Source organism: Hylaeus volcanicus, chromosome 2 (assembly GCF_026283585.1).
Source record: "Hylaeus volcanicus isolate JK05 chromosome 2, UHH_iyHylVolc1.0_haploid, whole genome shotgun sequence".
Classification (NCBI taxonomy): domain Eukaryota; kingdom Metazoa; phylum Arthropoda; class Insecta; order Hymenoptera; family Colletidae; genus Hylaeus; species Hylaeus volcanicus.
This window is the reverse complement of record NC_071977.1, coordinates 28,771,830-28,789,953: the sequence shown is the minus strand read 5'-3', so window position 1 is coordinate 28,789,953 and position 18,124 is coordinate 28,771,830. Positions and strand designations below refer to the sequence as shown.

General features: G+C 39.1%; 2 protein-coding genes across 4 annotated transcripts; one reads left to right on the top strand and one right to left on the bottom strand.

The window, feature by feature from the left end:
- Nucleotides 1-652: 652 nt before the first annotated feature.
- On the top strand, nt 653-4,721 carry LOC128872131 (transcriptional protein SWT1). 2 transcript variants are annotated; one of them, XM_054114520.1, is made up of 12 exons: nt 653-995; nt 1,246-1,834; nt 1,927-2,136; nt 2,207-2,442; nt 2,520-2,753; nt 2,823-3,053; nt 3,128-3,385; nt 3,461-3,653; nt 3,747-3,862; nt 3,942-4,099; nt 4,182-4,322; nt 4,440-4,721. In XM_054114520.1, exons 1-12 carry the CDS (start codon nt 864-866, stop codon nt 4,681-4,683), a joined length of 2,742 nt encoding a protein of 913 aa, XP_053970495.1. In that variant the 5' UTR covers nt 653-863; the 3' UTR covers nt 4,684-4,721. The 2 variants fall into 2 exon arrangements, with proteins under 2 accessions (XP_053970495.1, XP_053970494.1); XM_054114519.1 differs by having other exon boundaries at nt 654-995; nt 2,204-2,442.
- Nucleotides 4,722-4,863: 142 nt separating this feature from the next.
- On the bottom strand, nt 4,864-14,851 carry LOC128872132 (phytanoyl-CoA dioxygenase domain-containing protein 1 homolog). 2 transcript variants are annotated; one of them, XM_054114522.1, is made up of 4 exons: nt 14,678-14,851; nt 6,221-6,544; nt 5,572-5,722; nt 4,864-5,443 (listed from the first exon to the last, which is right to left on the bottom strand). In XM_054114522.1, exons 1-4 carry the CDS (start codon nt 14,696-14,698, stop codon nt 5,025-5,027), a joined length of 915 nt encoding a protein of 304 aa, XP_053970497.1. In that variant the 5' UTR covers nt 14,699-14,851; the 3' UTR covers nt 4,864-5,024. The 2 variants fall into 2 exon arrangements, with proteins under 2 accessions (XP_053970497.1, XP_053970496.1); XM_054114521.1 differs by lacking the exon at nt 14,678-14,851 and having other exon boundaries at nt 6,221-6,589.
- Between the last annotated feature and the right edge of the window lie 3,273 nt (nt 14,852-18,124).

Here is an 18,124-nt window from a genome sequence, read left to right as displayed (position 1 = left end):
TCGATACCTGGTGGTGAATAGCCGAACTAATTTTCGGAGTTTTTGTAGCCGATACCTGGTAAATGGTTACTCTTTTATGTGGCTTATCACCTGAACTTTGGCGGGAACTTCTTTAACGATTCAAAAGAGGATCTCTTTTACCGTCCTTTGTTCCGCTTGTCTTTTTGTATTTTTGTTTGATGTTTGTTAATTAATAAATTGCTTTCTGGTTGTACAATACGTGTGATCACTTATAAAACCACTAATAAAACCACTTATATTCTGAACATATTTTAATTATAGTCTCAAGTGCTATAATTTTCGTCCTAGTAACGCCATCGGTGAGAAAACACTCAAGTTTGTAAAGAAAATAGTCTCCGCGTCTACTGTTAGATGGCTTCACTAAGTAAAAAATCGATAATAATTTCTGCATTAAATAACTATTCACAAAAATGATAAATTTGACTTATTGAGCGATATATTGTAGCGTTACAAAGATAGGAATCGCATTAATTACGGGTTAATGATAAATGGAAAATAATTGATTAAATATATTTCCAGCGCCATCTTACAGAAACAGTGGGAACTATTTTCTCTACAAACTTGGGAGTTTCACCACCGATGGCGCCACTGTCTAAAATCGGCTTCTGTGGATGCACCCAAAGGTTCTCGCAAAGTTTCGGCTCTTCTAAATTACTCTGTCCCGTATATTTTGTTTACGATAAGTACTGTATCTGTATGTTATTTTGGTAGAACTTGGTGAAATGTGATATAGATTGTTATGATACGTAATAAGAGATTTGTAATTTCAATCGATTCGAATCACCGTCTTATTATCGATAGTTTCTACACTGTCAGTGATCGTATTTGTTGACTTTTGAAAAATGATAAAGCATAAGTTGCCGAAAAATTGGATTGTCCTAAATTCAAAGACACATCCGGACAGGGTGTATTACTTTAATGTTAAAACTAACCAGTCTTCCTGGGAACAACCGACGACGGATCAGTCTGAAAAAGTATTGCGAAGTTTTCTTATTATCGGTGTTAATCATAGCAAGCTGTTGAGTGACATTTCATTGATACGTTTAACTTATGCAAATTTGATCTTGTGATCGTGTTTATTTATAACGTTATACATCTATTTCATGTACTTTGTACATAATGATACCTTTCGTTAATAACCTTTTTGTTTCCTTCAACAAATAAGTTTGCGATGGTACCATATGAAACATACACTTTAATTTAAAATGTCATTTTAATATTCAGGTTACAACAAAATTAGGAAGACCTTCTAAGAAACGTAGAACTTCAATTCAAGAAGAAGATACTCCTGTTATCGAGCCTAAGACCCCCGAAGATGATGCATCCAAGAAAAGAATTAGTGAACGGAAGAAACTTGTTGCTAAGAGGACTTGCCAACAGACAAAGGGAAAAACCAATGAAGAGAAAGAGACACCGCAGATGCGAGCAATTCGTGAAAAGATCCTCAAAAAGAAAGAAAAAACTAACATTTTCAAAATACAAAGTCCTAAAAATACTGTAAAGTTGCCAGTTTCAAAGTCTAAAACCGTAGAGTCTCGATCTGAAAGTGACACAAATGAAAAAATAATTTGTACACCACAAATGCAGATACTTCTTGAAAAAATACAAGAAAGAAATTCAAAAGGTACATCTAAGAAAAAAGTAATACAAGAAAGTGGCGACAATAATAATGAGAAAAAGCAGGAAGAACCAATTAAGTCCAGAAGGCTAAGAAGCAAAAGCATGTATAATCAACGGAATACTAGTAGTTCAGAGTATTCGTCTAGTTCGGCAAGTAGAAATGATGAAAGAGGACAGCAGAGCCTAAGTTCTGGTAAGTACATAGTGAAATTATTTTGCATTCTATGACCTGTATCATTTTCAAAGTAGATAAAAAATCATGATTTATATTACATTTAATTGCAGTTATAACAGAGGAGACAACAAAACAAACAGATGATCAGAGCTCAGTTATAAGTACATCCAAAAAAACAAAGAAAAGGTCCTTTAAGAAAAATCTGGGCAAAGAACGCATGGAAACATTAAGGAGAAGCTTAGTTCTAGAAACTAGTAAAAATGAAAGTTCAGAATCTACCAGTCGTTCATCTGAGACTTCTGCTACACTGAATAAATATGGTAATACTTTTTGTAATGTCTTTTTACTAGAAGCTAAGATTTCATTCTAATATTATTGTGATTACAGTAGAGAAATTACCAAGTATTTATAAACATGCAGAAGTTAGGCTGAAACGTTTAAAGGATAGACTTTCAAAAGATAAGATTTCTATTAATAAAAGTCCATGTAGTGACCCTGAAAAAACTGTGAAGTTGTCAGAAAAGTCTCTAACAACAGTGGATGACTTAGTGAAGCAATCCAATGATGATTCATTTTATGAAGAGATGGATTGGGAACCAATGGAAGATGAAAAAATTACCTTTGAAGTAATTCCATATGGACTAATAAATATTCATATATTTTTTTCTTTTACCATGTTACTAAATAAATTTAAATCACTCAGATCCAGGCAGTCAGGTCACAACTTTGTGCGGATAATAATACGGACCTATCGTGTAGCGTAGTTAACATTTTAAATTGTTCGCCACCATTAGAACAACAAGAAAAAAGGCAACTGTACATTGTTGTCGATACTAATGTATTTTTGTCAAATATTGAAGCTGTCGATTTGGTAAAAGAGACTACCTTCAAAACTTATGATAAACCAGTAATTGTAATACCGTGGACCGTTGTACGCGTAAGTAGTATATTAACAGAATTTAACGCGCCTCGTATGAAACCTTTAAAAGGTAATGTTTTGTTATAGGAGCTTGATTATATTAAAGGCAATTATGGCAAAACAAAACCAGCAGCATTGGTCGCGAAAGCAAGGAAAGCTATAAGTTACATTCACAAACTTTTTTCATCTAAACATCCACGTATTGTCGGTCAAAAGCGGCAAGACGCCGCGAGAAATAAAGAAAAATTTGCGATTGATTGTCCAGACGACGAGATTCTACAGACTTGCTTACAAATCCGAGATTTCGAAAAGTCTGTGGTGAGTCAATGTTTCCATAATATATTTCAATTGATAAATTCAGTTTACTGTTCATGTCCTTATTTTTAATGTAGGTATTATTGTCGTACGATATAAATCTTTGCAACAAAGCAATGATATACGATATTGTGACTCTTGGAAGAAACGATCCTGTCGAGAAAATTGATTACCTTAACGCCACTAATCATGCAAACAAATCGCCTCGCACGGGTAGCGAACAAGATAAAGAAACGTTAAGTTCGAACTCTGTATCGATTTCTGACCAGGAACTGCATGTATCCCACGAAATACTTGATGATGCAAAAAGTAGTATAAAAGAGTTTTTGACAGTGGTAAGTATATCGGGCATAAATAAAATGTATATATATTACGTTGTAAAAGAAATGTTTTTATAAATTGTTTCGCAGATAGTCAGCAAAGAAATGCATGCATTATATGGAGAACCGTGGGAGAAGTATGCCATTGTAAAACCACCTTGGACAATTATAAATGTTTTACAGTGTGCTATTAAACACTGGATAGCCGCTGTAAGCGAATCATTTCTAAGAAAAGGAGAAAATGTTCTAAAAGAATTGTTACAATTATTTAGAGATACTTCTGGTAATTTCGTTAACTATATTGTAGTAACGAGATAACATCTATCATTTAAGGTTTCGAGGATATTTAGCGATATTAAAAACAATCTCTTTATAGGTAAAATAACATTAAAAGATGTTAGTTATATCCTGGATAAATGCAGCGATTTGATTCAGATGGTTAACATGGATAAGCATCCTGATTTGATGATACGAACCTTGCAGAAAATTGATGTAATTAATTTTTAAATTATTTCAATAGCATTATATGAAACTTCTATCATTTATGTTCGTAACACCATTGTTCTTTTAGGAGTTGAAGCAAAGGTGTCGCGATCTCGAATCCCTAATACTCGATCAGAAATTACGCGATGCGATTGGAATTGAAAATGATGTCGCAGAACGGGAACGTAGAGCACAAAAAGCATTTCAATATTTTGAAACGGCATACACCTTTTCTCGTGATATGTGGTAAGGGTTACAATTACATTTTAAACAATACAGTTAAATGTTACCTTATGTTCACGTTAAGGTTTACATTTACTTTTCGTAGCGGATTGGCATCTGAAATAGTGGGAATGCCATGTAGTTTTCCTTACACTATTCCAAACCCGCTTCCAACCCCGGACTATGTAAAGCAAATACAGCCGGATCTAGCGGCTAATGTAAATAGACTATTGCACACACTGAGCGCGTGAGTAATTGATTCAAGTAGTCATTTTCACATGCAATAATTATTGGCACCAGTTGAATTTACACATGGAGAACTCGTTTAAGCGATTGTCTCCGTAATAATAAATTTTTATTGCAGCGCAATAGAGCAAGTTAAAGATTCTTGCACAGACTATCGAACGATAAACAATCTACACCAGGCTTTGATAACATTTCTACCGGAGTCGGAGCCACTATCAACGAAGTTAGCTAACGATGACCTAGCGCCTCTCGACGTATACTGTTGCGTGAAACAGAAAGAGGAAGTATTGAAAACTGGTTTGCGCCAATTGCAAGAACTTAGCACGCATTTCTGTAGGCTAGCTAGCTACAGATGTATTTAAGCGTTCGCATATAAATCAGTCAAAAAGCTGAACGAAATTTGGTCGTACTTTGCCTTAAAGTATGCATCGTGTATATTCCGTTAAATAACGTCAGTGTCTTGAGTGTACAGTGTCACGTAATAACTGTGATCTATTCTTCAAACCAGTTAGTCATGCATTTGTAAAAAGAAAAGAAGTATAAATATTTAACAATTTTTTATTAACAGTTCTGTACAATACAAGAAGTAACTTTTGTATAATGAGAAAAATAAAAATGCACAGCCAAAATAACAAGCGGTGCTGTATCGTGTTCCCCGATAATTATTTTGATGAAGCACACACCGAGAGTGACTTGAATCGATTTAATTTCTGTAAAGTTTAGGAAATCCTCCGGGAGGTGGTTGTAACCAGTTTTCTTTCGGGTAGTTTACGTTTTTCGTTTCGATCACGTGGAACGTGTACGCGTGCCTCGACTTCTCGCTCTTGTTTGGATACGAGAAATGTACGACTTGTCCGTGAATGAGGACGAGGGTTCCTTTGGGGACTGGCGTTGGGCGGAAGTTGCTGAGTTGGTAACAAGGTGGAGGGCTATCGTAGATTAACAAATCCTTGGAATCTGGGTCCTTGTTCCTCATGTAACGTCTGTGCACACCGCTTTTATGGGAACCTGGCGCGAACCATAGGCACCCGTTTTCCGTGGTAGCGTCGTCCAAAGCGATCCAAAAACCTACCAGATTCTGAGGTTCGGTGTATAGATACGTGGCGTCTTGATGCATGCTTACTGATTAAACAAAAAATTCATGGGTATTAAGTTTAAAAAAAGTAATGGAATTCGAATAAGATTGTAAAAATTAATTAAACAATCGACGCGTTTAATTATACCCTCGACTCATTCTTAATGCATCTTACTTTCTGAACCGATACCCGGATTTTTGTACAAGTACATCGACTGGCAAATAGCTGGTTCTTGCAGATCCAGCTGGAAAGCTGCTTCTTTTATTCTTTCATCGAAAGAATATTTTTTGAACGTGGGGTGAAGCCAGTGAAGTGCGTGTCCTACCTATGGTTTTGTAAAACAAAAGAAATTTAGGAATGCGAAGTTTAAAGTTCAATGCAAATACTGCGACGTCGTCGGGTGCTGTCGCGAGCGAGTTACCAACAATCGATTTGTATGTGGTGTTTCCGTAGGTACATTTTTGAGATAATGATATGTATAAATTATCTTTTCGATATATTTTCTCATGTTAATAACAGATACCTATTGTACCTTCTAAGGATATAATCTGTTGGTGGCGTCGCCATGACAGGACAACAAAGGTCAATGCTTTATCAACTGGTGTTAATAGGCTTTGCCTAGGACAACCAAAATCTATTCTAAATCTGTTATCTATTGCCGATAAATATTTCCCATTACTATATAAATTATGAAATGTTAGAATAATATTAATCAAAAAACGATTTTAATAGATAAAATAAAGATTGAAGAGTACTAATGTCGAATTTAATTGTCCACTCGTCAAGGGTCGGTAAAACATATAATATAGATTTAAATCGTTACCTTGCTTAAACATACTCGAGGATCCACCAACAGTTTCTTGTTAGCATCCAAGGATTTGGGCTCGAAGAACACGCGGATTACGTTGGCGCTGTCCAGGAAATATTGGTCTTTGGTCTGAATGAAATTGTTTTGTATCGGCGGATGGTTTAATTCAGAATCGCCGTCCTGGTCGGTACTAACTTGCTGCAATTCTACCGCGCTGAATAGACTTCGTTCATCTTCCGGTGGTAAGTTTTTTGTGTATTCCTCACCGCATAATCGCATTTCGTCGACCTCTTCGGGCTTGAAGAAGTCCTCCAAGATGACGTAGCCATTTTTCTGAAACTGTTCAAACGCGAGAAGCATTAATTTCATGGTTAACTATTTATTTCTTTTCAGCTATTGGTTACCAAATAATGGTAACACAGTTTTTCATCTTCGGGCAAATGGTTTAGAAGGATCGTGGCTAGATGGCGCGTCGAGTTCTATATTTTTCGAACTGATCTACTTTCGAAGGCAGCTATTAGAATGGAAGCATTTCAAAAATCCGCAAGTTGTAGGATTTCTAATAAATTCACGAATGGACAGCGAGAAGCATCGAGGCCGCTGTTAGAACGGTTGCCAAAGAGCTTTCGAAGATCTAATTCGTGGATATAGTCGCAGCGAATCTGCAGACAGCGTCTCTTGCTTATTCAGCGACCAAATATCAGTAGAAGGAAGAGACCTAGGAGCGTTAGATTATCGCGGGGCCATAGATCAGCCCGCGGAACGTTTCGTGGCGATAAATTATCATCGGGGACGGGTCCCCGGTCTCAGTAAACAGTGTCTGCCTAAAAATACAAGCGCGTTCTAGTCTCGCTGACGCGACACCTTTCCTCGTTGCCCTCCCTCCGGGGTCCGTTCCGTAGTTCTGGGTCGGAATTCGATCCCCGGGTTTTCCGGGTTACTCGGTCGAGTTCTTTATTTTCATTTATTCCCGTTCGCTTCGGTAATTTCTGTTCCTCTCAATTATTCTCGTTGCAGCGTAACGAAACCGGCTACGTACGAGATAACAATTAATGGTGAGAGATGATAAAGTTGTCTATGTACAGTAAACAGTTCCTCCCCCTCCAAAGGTCAGGTCGAGCAGCGTTCACCAGAAATAGGTACAAGTTCAATCCAGATAGAAATCCGGATGATAAGCTTCGTATTTGTTTCGAACGATTATCGGAATTCGGGATCGTGGAAAGATAGTGATTAGATAGTGATAGTGAAAGATAGTGATTGATAGAGAGAAAAACCGCCGACCAATCGCAGCGGCCGAGTAGCGCGCGCTAGGTCACGTGAGCATAGACTCGAGCCAGGATTGGCTGGCCACGCCCAGTCGCAGTGTGCCAGCCGAGCGCGCGCTACTCGGCCGCTGTGATTGGTCGGCGGTTTTTCGTTAATAATTTAAAAACGAAGCGCCGCACGACATTTTCGCAAAGGAAATTCTTCTTCAGAATCGTCTCACCTAAACGATTCTTGCACCACGAATCTTTTCTTACACTAATTCTGAGTCACTCTGTACAAGTATTCACCGAATAGACAGATGTTTTTTTCCTAAACTTTTTCTATCAATTTCTGAAAATCATGAAATACAACATCAATTTTTCCATGAGTAAATACATCCTCCTTTGAATCTCTGTTCTTTGTAACGCGTATCTACCGCGTTAAAAGAGCATTCGAGTGTGCACCGTTCGCGAGTCGGATTTTCACATGTCCGGGAACGTAAAAGAAACGGCAGAAACGAGAGGGTCTGTAAGTGTTTGAACGCGAGCTATAACGAGAGGGAGAGGAACTTTTAATGAAGAGACGTATATAGAGCGGAGAATACGCGTATTAATCTTTTCCCGTCGGCCAGTGGAAGGCGCGCGTCATTTTAATTGCTCCTCGATGCCCCACCGTAATTACAGATGCGCCGGGAGACGAGAGAATGCAATATTAATTTTTTTCACCGCGTCAGAATTTTCGTACGGTCGATGTAGCTGACGTTTCAGCTGGGTGGAATTAATTTTTCGTACCGGAGAAATCACTGTAGTTCGACGGGCAAAAGTTCGCGCGAAAATAAAAATAACGAACGACGAATAAAAGACGAACGACCTTTTTGTTTCCGACTCGTTGGTTAACGAGAATAGTTCGATGTTAAGATTTTTAAAAAATTCGTAAAAAAAGCGTCTCATTTTTAACGTTTTAAACGAACGATATATTTCGCAACAAGAAGAGTAAAGAAATATTTTTTCTAGCGTTCCAAGGTGGAAGAGCGTTGGAAAGGGCTCTCATTGGATGAGATGAATAAACTGTAATCGATAGTCCCGTTCCCTGTCGCCCGTTGTGAAAAGTTTTGAAAAATATTGAACTTTCTTTCCCTTCGCTGAAACTTCCAGACAGATTACCTTTCTCCATTTGTCGCGGAAACTTGGTTCTTTTCATTAAGAATGAAAAGAATTTAAACGTAATTAGCCTCTCCCTTCATTGTCCCATTACTCGTCCTAACCACGATGAAATCCTGACAGCTGGGATTTATTAAGTGCAGCACGAAAATACGGTAAACAGTTGATTCGTTTAAAAAATTGAACGGATCGCGGATAAATCGTCAACGATCACAATTTAATTAATTGTACGTAATTAATTCAGAATCGAGAATTAACGCGAGTGTACGTACGTGAAATGGATGATAGATGACAAAATAAGCTAACGGATCTTCCAGTTGGACTCATCAGCGAAGCTTTATCTAGCGTACTCAATCATCATTAGTCTCCCTTAATTAAAAGAAGTGTCTTACTTTACTTCTTCGGAATAATTAATGTTACTTCAAAAAAAGAAAGAATTGCCTCGGTGGGAAAAAAATTGCTCCCTGTTCCTTTTAAATAATCTTTTGTTAACACCGTTTGGAATTCTTTTTTCTCATAAAACACCAAAGAATAAAATTCTAAATCATTTGAAAAGCCCTTTGTTCATCTACCTATGTTCGAATAAAAATATTGCGAAATTAATGAAAGATGAATAATCTTTTATTTCCTACTCGTTAAATAACAGAGTTTGATATTCGCGAGTGAAATATTATATTAGATGGCAACGATAGATTAAAATTCACGATTCGCACGTAATATTACGCTTTCGTAAAAAAACAGCTGCTTCTCTGCGAGTGGTAGTGTATGCGCCTGAATCGCGCCAGTATTTCCGAAAAGAGGTTAAGATCGCGTGGGAGGGGTTCGTAACGGTCGTTTTCTTCGTCCAAGTGCGAACGTGATAACGTACGTTAGGCTTCCCTTGGGCGCCTAATCGTCACCTTAACCGGAATCTAAAAATGGAACCTCGTGTGGCGGCAGGGACGAACGATGGTCGTAGAGTCGGACCACGTGCACCGATTGCTTAGAATAATCACTAAGTTGATGACTTTCAAGGTACCCTTTCAAGGTTCTTCTTCCTCGAAGACAAAATTCGCCCGCGATGGTTTTCGAAGTAATAAAATAGAATGTTACTGGTCTCTTAAGAGTGATCAGCGAGTGTTTTATTTGTGTAAGATATTATTTCTTGGTAACATAGAAAAAAAAATGAAGAAATATGTGATTTGTTTAATTAGACGAGCTATGTTATACAAGGAATATTTATTGGAAAAGTGTTTTTTCTAGCTGTGGGGTCACCACTTGGAATCTTCGAAGCATTTGACTCAACTTGCATTATTTATCATAAAAAAACTAGGCAAATTTCATTCGTAACATTTTTTTCTATCTCTCTTTGGTTTCAAGTTATCGTACCCCATAGTCTACGAGCTCCGATTTTTAATGAACACTTAAACACGAATTTAATAACATCGTCGAGACAATTCTTCTCTTTCTCAAAGAATATTCCTTAAAACCACGCGAAATTATATTTTGCGATTCAAATACAACATTTTTAACAAAGTTTACGAAACCTGTATCCGAAACAGAATATTTATCTCGAGGACCATTTTCACCCTCGAAATTCGATCATTCTTCCGAAACTGACCTCACGAATAAACAAAAAATATAGTTAACAATCTCGAACCTGTACGATTCTCCCCCGAAAAAAATCAAAGTGAGCACATTCACCGAACGCCGAGATAAAAATTCTTTTTCGAAAACAGCCTTCAATAAAAATCGATAAAAACCGGCGGGTCGTGTAAACAATTTACGTCGAAGGCCCGTAAATTTCTCAAACAACGACGAAACCAGAAAAACGACGACTCGAAGGCCCCCGTAAACGGCCGAACGTGTCGCAACGCGGTAAAAATTCCACTCCTTGGGGGTACAAAAGTGATCGATTCATCGGAGAGCGGGTCATACCCGTTCGGTACGCGGGCCACGCCAGGAGTATGCCTGACCTGTTCGCACCGCGAGGTCGGGCTCTCGATTATGTCAGTCTCGCTCTGTTACGACACCGTCCCGATCGAGTCATCGAACGGCGAACAAGTCCATTGGTCTTTCGTCTCTGATTTCGTCGACCTCACGCTGCGAGACGCCGCAACGCTTCGCGATTCGCTCTCATACGAGACCGTATATAGGCCGTCTCGAACCTTCGTCGGCGTCGCTTCGACCGCCGTCGCGGTTGGTATCGATCTAAGGGTCACTCTATCGACGTGCCAACAAATTACGATTTACTTTTTTGCGCAGAAAAAGAGAGAGAGAGAGAGAGAGGAGAAGGAGAGGAGCCCGCTCGATAGTAAAATTCAAGTCAATTCAATTCAAAGTAAAATTTCCACTATTCCTGTCAACGAGTTCTTTGCGAGAACTCTTCCCGCGGACTTTAATATCCCGCGATTAAGAGATCAATTACGACACGGTGCGAACGCTTTCGTATTTATTCGCACGTAGCTCGAGGGATCGGCGGTACGTTCAGTCGCGTCCCGCGTAGGCTGTGATAACAATAGTGGAAAAAATTACGGAGACGTCGTATCGGCACGTAGCGACGGTTCAATGAAATTATGGCTCCCGCGTAATGCGCCACCTAACTGGCACGACTCCGATAACCGAGTAAGTAACAAGTTTAGCGACAATTGGTTCGCACGTATTCCGTACAAGCTCGCAGCTGCTCGACGATTTCGCCCGTTGGGTTTCTCGTTCGCGAATTTTAAATTCAACCCTTTCGACTCGACTGTCCTCCGTTTGAACTCGACTCGGTTCTTTGACCATTGGCAATTTTCGGCGGACTCTGTGATTCCAGAATCTATTTGCAGCGATGAATTAACCGTGTTAATTAATTGCAAAGTATAGAATACGTGTAGAATTTAATGTCAGCCTGGATTGATATTTCTGATTCGAATCTTTTCTGTTTTGTAAACTGTTTCTAGATCGGTGAATAAAGTATTAATCAGATCAAGCCAGTTCGGCTAGGGTTGGCTGTCAGTCAAAGGACGTTGCCAGATAAGAAGAGACAATTTGTTTCTCGACGCAGATCATTTTTTTAAACACATGTTTCGAGTCTCAATTGTAATTAAGCTACCAGATATATACTCTGGGGCATACAGACACTCCTATAAATATTCATACTTTCATACAGTCAGTGTAAGAAGTGTACAGCAACTGATTTAAAATAAAATTAATAGGAAAAGAAATAAGAGGTTATTATTAAAAACAATAAACTTCAATTTACGCAAATTCCTTTGAACTTTATTATTAATATAAATATATGAAGTTTTTTTTAAAATTTGTTCCTGTACGAATATTTATTACATTGACTGTACGTCTATTGAAGGAATCTGTCTAAATTAAACGACAGGTTTGATAGTTTCAAATAAATGTCTCGTTATAAATATACACGCAAATAAATTTTACTCTTGTTTGTATTTATAAGGAAATATTTATTTGGAAATATCAAACATATTTAATTTAGACAGATTTCTTTAAGAGACATAGAAGGTACGAATATTATAAATATGTGCATGAATAAACTTTACTCTTGTTTGTATTTATAACGAAATATTTATTTGAAAATATCAAACCTATCGTTTAGACCTAAAATATCAAACTTATCGACAGATTTTTTTAACAGACGTAGAAGGTACGAATGTTTAGACGATTAGATGATGTTTAGATGACTAGAGTCGAAATGGTTAAATATTTCAATTGGAGTCATGTATAAATTAATTTTACGTTACGTATAGTCCGGAGCAACGTTGCTTTCTGTATTTTTCATTTGCTCGTGCAATGTTTCAGCCACGCTACGTGAACTCTTTCGAGTAATTGATGTTCAAACTCAAAAAGCGAAGAGGAAAAAGAAGAGGCAGCAATGGAGGAAAGAGGAACGAGAGAGGATCAAAGCAAGTACCTTACGCGTGAGAAGAAATTTAAATTAGGTGACGTTTTGCTGTAATGCGATGAAATTTTATCGTCACCATTTACAATTTATGCTGATTCAACACATTGATTACCGTGTCATCCAAATATGGAATGTAGAATTAAAAAATTAATTCTGAATGTTGAATATCGAAGAAAATAAATTTGGACGCAATTCTTGAAGTTACAAAAATAAATACCACGATAAACGTGTGATTATGTAGTTTTTAGTACTCTGTAAACAAAATTTGATCTCAGTAGAAATTTTCGTGAGTATTAGTCTGCCGGGAAGGGTAAGGAGGCCCAGTGGGAGGTATAAACGTGATAAACACGTATTCCACGTGATAAACAGGTAAGCGACCTTTTGTGTCTTAAGATTCACTTCTGGGTGAAGACAATAAAATATTTAATATGTTTCATCTAGTAATAGTATTGTTGATACTCCAATCTGGTAGAATCGATAGAAATCATTTCATGAATAATAATAAGAGTAATTGTACATTAAACGACGAATTTCTTACAATTTAGATTTAATTCAAATTTAAAAAATGTACCCAGAAGCCGCTTCCACTTTTAAATTGTTAAAAAATCTATTTTCAGAATCTCTCGAATGAATTCAACATGGCTGTTCTCGGAAGAAAGAAAACATTCTAAAAATTGGCTAGAACAGCTGAGAATCACGCACGAAACCGAAACGGATGACTGCTGGGCCGCGTCGTTACTCAGAACGCCGAGAAAAATGAAAACATTTATAAATCACAACTGAAATATCGATCGTGGTCGCGCGGAGAGCCCGCGCGAATAACTCCGAAGCTGCGTCATCGTCAGCGAAGTACAGAAAAGAGGAAAGAATTTTTAGAAGTTCGCGAACAAGAATTGAATCTGTATCAGCCAGCTCAACGTAATCGCCCACGAATTCCTCCGGAAGCGTTTTCAAAATCGGTGAGATCATTGCCAAGAATCGCGAAACGAAAGAAGAGCTACGAGTAACTGAACTTCCTACTCGATATTGCGAAACGCGTCTCGTCGTTGCAGAGGGTGAGTCACCCGGCCAGCTTAAATCGTGAACTGTTTATCGCGTGAAGAATTGTTTCAAATAAACGTCACAGGACGTCGGAAGAGACGTACGATGCATCAGTTATGTTCCTCGTTTGTCAAGATATATACGTAGGCCGCCTTGAGTCATTTAATTGGAACATCTTCAATTTTAATCTTCGTTTTTCTATTTCGGTGAAAATGACGGTTCGAATAGTACGTTTAAATTTAAGTGGAATTTAAAATTTAAAATTACAATTAATCCCTGGTTCGAATTTATTTCATTGATTTGATTATTAATAGGTTGGTTATGTGAATGATCGCCGATAATATTTTATAGGATTCGATTCGTATAGGTTCTATGTAGGATTGTAAACACTTGCACTTGGAAACTACTGTGGTAAGGCTAGGTTTGTTCCTTCGCGTGTCGTAACGATAAGGTTCGTAAGGCTACGATACAAATGACAAAATTGTCATGCAAAGTAAGGCACGTTTGGGAAAGAGACACGGGTCCACCTTTTTCTCAAAAATATATCAAGAATTTTTCTTATAAAGTATATATCTTCATTTCTAATCGAAAGCTTAAATATTATGGCAGGATACTGGCACACCGACACGAGGATGACTAGGACGCCTACAATCGAACACTGATACATTTTGCCCACTTAAGAATTCAAATAAAAAATAAACTCTCATAATAACAAAAAAATTCCCAGGTATCGTTTGCACTCAATAAAATGCTTCATCCACTCACACTATACTCGAAACCATATATACACAATTTTCTATTTGCACCCAAACTGACTATTACGAAGAAGATGTGTCACCTAAAGATGCCTAAATAAAAAAAAAACGCAGAGAAAGAAAATACCCTTCAATAAAACCTTCAAATCGCTTCATAAAATTTCCCCCTGTCAATTATTCCATTCCCTCATCGCACAGAAATACCGCAACAATCACAATCCTATTATAATCTTTCCTATCCCTTTCCTATCTCAGGAATCATTGTCAAAATTCCTCGAGTTTAGGCGTCGCGATTCCACGTGGTCGGCGCGCAAACACGGGGCCTTGACTTTTGCCCGTAATAAACGTAACGGAGTCGCACGAATGCTGCGGGTAAGCTTACCTGCGACCGGATGTCCTTCATTCTATTACGTCCGTCGCAGCTGTCTCGTGCCGGTCGGTTGAATCTGCTTCGCACAGCCGAGCGCACTCGTGAACGCGTCCGCGACTGAGTGCTCGCACGGAGTGACTAGGTGAGCTCGTGGCGCGAGGCCCGACTCGCGTCAATTCGGGTCGGCTCGGGTCGAGTCGCGGCCGATTCGAATTGAATCAAGTCACGGCGCGCGCAGACGGTTCCATTTGACTCGAGTCGATTCGAGTCGCGCGCAGACGCGCGGCGACGAGCTTCTCGATCTCCTGGAGCCGTCGGGTTCTCGCGTTTGAAAAACCGCATTTCGACGCGGTTGAGTCACCGTGAGTCACGTCGTCGATGCGTTGCGCGACCGAAAGTGGACCACCGCGGGCAGAGACTCTCTTGAGCGGCATAAAAAGTCACGGGAGGAAAATAGCGAGCTCGTATTTTGGAATTATTATCCGTGGGCTGTTTTAGGATTCAAGATATTTTGTGCGAAGAAATTGTGTACCATTTATTTTAGAGTTAATTGTCTCGAATCTTTAAATGGAAAGATATATACACAACGGAAAAATTTGACTAATCGGAGCAGTCCGGACGAGGGAAGCTGTTCGAATATTAATTCGATTGCTCGCATATTTTTCAATAATCCGCGTAACATAATACGAGCAGATATTGCCTCGCTGGTTAATATTAACTTAATTTCTCGTTAGTTACGAGTGTAATTCCCGCGTTTTATTCCAGACAGATACTCGTTAATTTCTGTATTCCCTCTTTTTATTATCCGTGAATTATTTAAATTTAATTCAAATGTACTTCATTTAAATGTACCGGTTAATTTCAACGGAAGTAATATTTTTTACCTCGCCGCGACTGACACATTATCATTACGGCACTGTTATTAAACCGTTATTATTATTGAAATATCCGTTCGCTTCTTTGCCCCCCGGCTGCACGTCGAACACGATTCAAAGAAATTTCGCTCGTTGAAATTTTAATTCTCTGTTCCCGCGGCTTTGATATTCATATTAAATTTCGCGAAACGTTGCAATTCCGTTCCAAAAATTTCGTCGCCCAGTCGCGATCGAGGCGACTAGGATCGGACCTCGGTTTTACCGGAACTCGATCGCTTTTCGAATTCCCTCCCAGGAACCGTCTTCCCGTTTCGCGACAAAGCGGCTCGCGCACTTAAACGCGACACGATCGCGCCGAACCCTCGCGAACTTTCCTTCACTCTTTCATCAGCTTAATTCGACCGGCCACCGGTGAACTTTCAAACTCCGATCTCACTCGCTCTCGCTTAAAAGACACTCGGCTACCTTCGTGTTTAATTAAAAAATAGAAAAAAAAACAAAAAAGAAGGAGAGGGGAAAGTTTCACTCGACTCCGAAAGCAGTTTCAACGAAATATTCAAATCCCTATCGATTAACCAAGGAAGTTCGCTTGACGAATTTTCGCCGTGGGACCTGGGGAATCTTGCATTCGAATCAGGGCTGGCTTAGCTGAGTTTTCTAATTTGGAGCAGGTATTCGGGAAACTTGGGGATTTGAATATTTGGTAAACGAGGGATGAATGCTCGATTGGAAAAGTATTATTCGAATAGGAGTTTTGTAGAATTCATAATATACAGGGTGTTCCGGAATTAGTGTAAAATGGGGAGGAGGGGGGGGGGAGGGGGAGAGAAGTAGACGAGAGGATTTTTAACTACAATTTCCTTTACAAAAGTGTTGGATGGAGCTTCGCTTTTGAATTATCGAAGAAAAACTGCTGACCAATCGCAGCACCCGAGTAGCGCGCGCTCAGCCGCGAGAGCCTGCGATTGGTCGGCGGTTTTTCCTTCGTAATTCAAAAACCAGGCCTCATCCGAAATTTTCGCAAAGGAAATTGTTGTTCAGAATCGTCCCAGCTACGTTCCATTTCCGGTTCTTACACTAATTCTGGGACACAATTTTATATAGTAAAATTTGCTAGGAGAATAAAGAAATTGGTTTACGATCGTGTTCTTATGAAACGAGCGACATTATGTGGTGTAAGAATATTTATCAGCGAGCAGAATCATTTTTTCCTGCATTCTCGGACTGGAATGAAAAGACTCGGGGTTTTAAAGGGGGCGGACAAAGGGAAGTTCGTTTCAAAAATCTCATTTTATTGGGGAACTCGAATGGAACGTTTTGTCGCTGAGAAAAAAAGAGAACGTAAACGATTATCGCGAGGACATAAAACCGAGCGAACAGAGTCGATGGTTTTCCGAACCCTTGTGCTCTTTTCCCGACGCAAACACGAACTCGGTCGTATTTTCATCGAAATTTCGACCAATAAAATAGTTTCAGTTCCGATCCAGTTTCTCTACAATTTTAAATAAATAAATCGTCTATCGATTTATCACGAACTTGAGATCCCGTCGCGTTTTCAAATCCGGGACGTGATTTATGAATCAGCTTGTATTTGTGGGAACGAATCGTTCCACGCGGCTCTTTCGCGTGGGCTTGTCGTCGTCATCGGTCGATTATCAACAGTTCGCTCGAATCTCAAAGAAGAGCTGCGATCGTTAGAAGAGCATCCCCGAATATCCGCTTCCAGTGATCGGTTCCGAAAATACATCGAACCGTGACCGAACAGTCGGAGCGTCTGCAGAAAACCCGATTGCAACGAGTTTATCCACGTATTTCAAACAACGCAGTTCGCACGTGAACGAACACCTTGTTTCGCCATATTTCTTTATTTATTTCACTCATTTTGTGCTCGATTACTTTAAGCCAGTCACCGCCACGGTTTATCGGGGGAGGTGAATCTTCATTGCAGAATTTATTTTGCAGAAAAATTTTGTAACGAAGATTGGTTAGCTTTCGAGTCGAAGGTTTTTCATATTGGGAGCAGACATGGATTTTATCAATCGCAGATAAAGGCATCGCGGAAGTTGAGACGTTTCCAGACGGTCAACTACTCATAAAATCGATCGGTCGTTTCGATTACGGGCGTGTTTACGTACAGAGATCAACGAACATCTCGGCTCTGTTCCGTGCAAATAGCGTCCGCAATCTTGTACTGTTTGCCGGTCATTTGGTGCGCATGAACTCGCCGGGATTGTCTCGGCTATCACGGCAAACCGAAAAATACGATAACATCCTGACAAACTGTACCGTGATCACGAAATAATCGTCGATTAAGGAAAAGCGTGATTTCGTGGATGTTTTTCTTACAAGATATAACATTTCAAATGTTTCTTCTTTCTCGATTCTCGTGCAAATAAGCACTGTTATAATCCCAGAAACTGAAAATGGTCGATCTCGCTATCTTAACAACTCGATGACTCTTTAAATCAGGCGAAAAAGTACCCTTTTTCAAATTTGAACCTTCATAAAAGACACCAAAGCCACCTAACCCGGATCTAACTCGGACCTAACCCATTCTTTTTTTTTTTTATTACGTGGAGAATGC

Coding starts and splice junctions, on each gene's coding strand:
- LOC128872132 (XM_054114521.1), bottom strand. CDS start 6,574: ATGAAATTAATGCTTCTCGCGTTTGAACAGTTTCAGAAAAATGGCTAC. Junction 5,723..6,220: donor CTCGAGTATGTTTAAGCAAG/GTAACGATTTAA, acceptor ACAAAACCATAG/GTAGGACACGCACTTCACTG. Junction 5,444..5,571: donor TCCGGGTATCGGTTCAGAAA/GTAAGATGCATT, acceptor TTGTTTAATCAG/TAAGCATGCATCAAGACGCC.
- LOC128872131 (XM_054114519.1), top strand. CDS start 864: ATGATAAAGCATAAGTTGCCGAAAAATTGGATTGTCCTAAATTCAAAG. Junction 2,137..2,203: donor TGCTACACTGAATAAATATG/GTAATACTTTTT, acceptor TTGTGATTACAG/TAGAGAAATTACCAAGTATT. Junction 4,323..4,439: donor CTATTGCACACACTGAGCGC/GTGAGTAATTGA, acceptor TTTTTATTGCAG/CGCAATAGAGCAAGTTAAAG.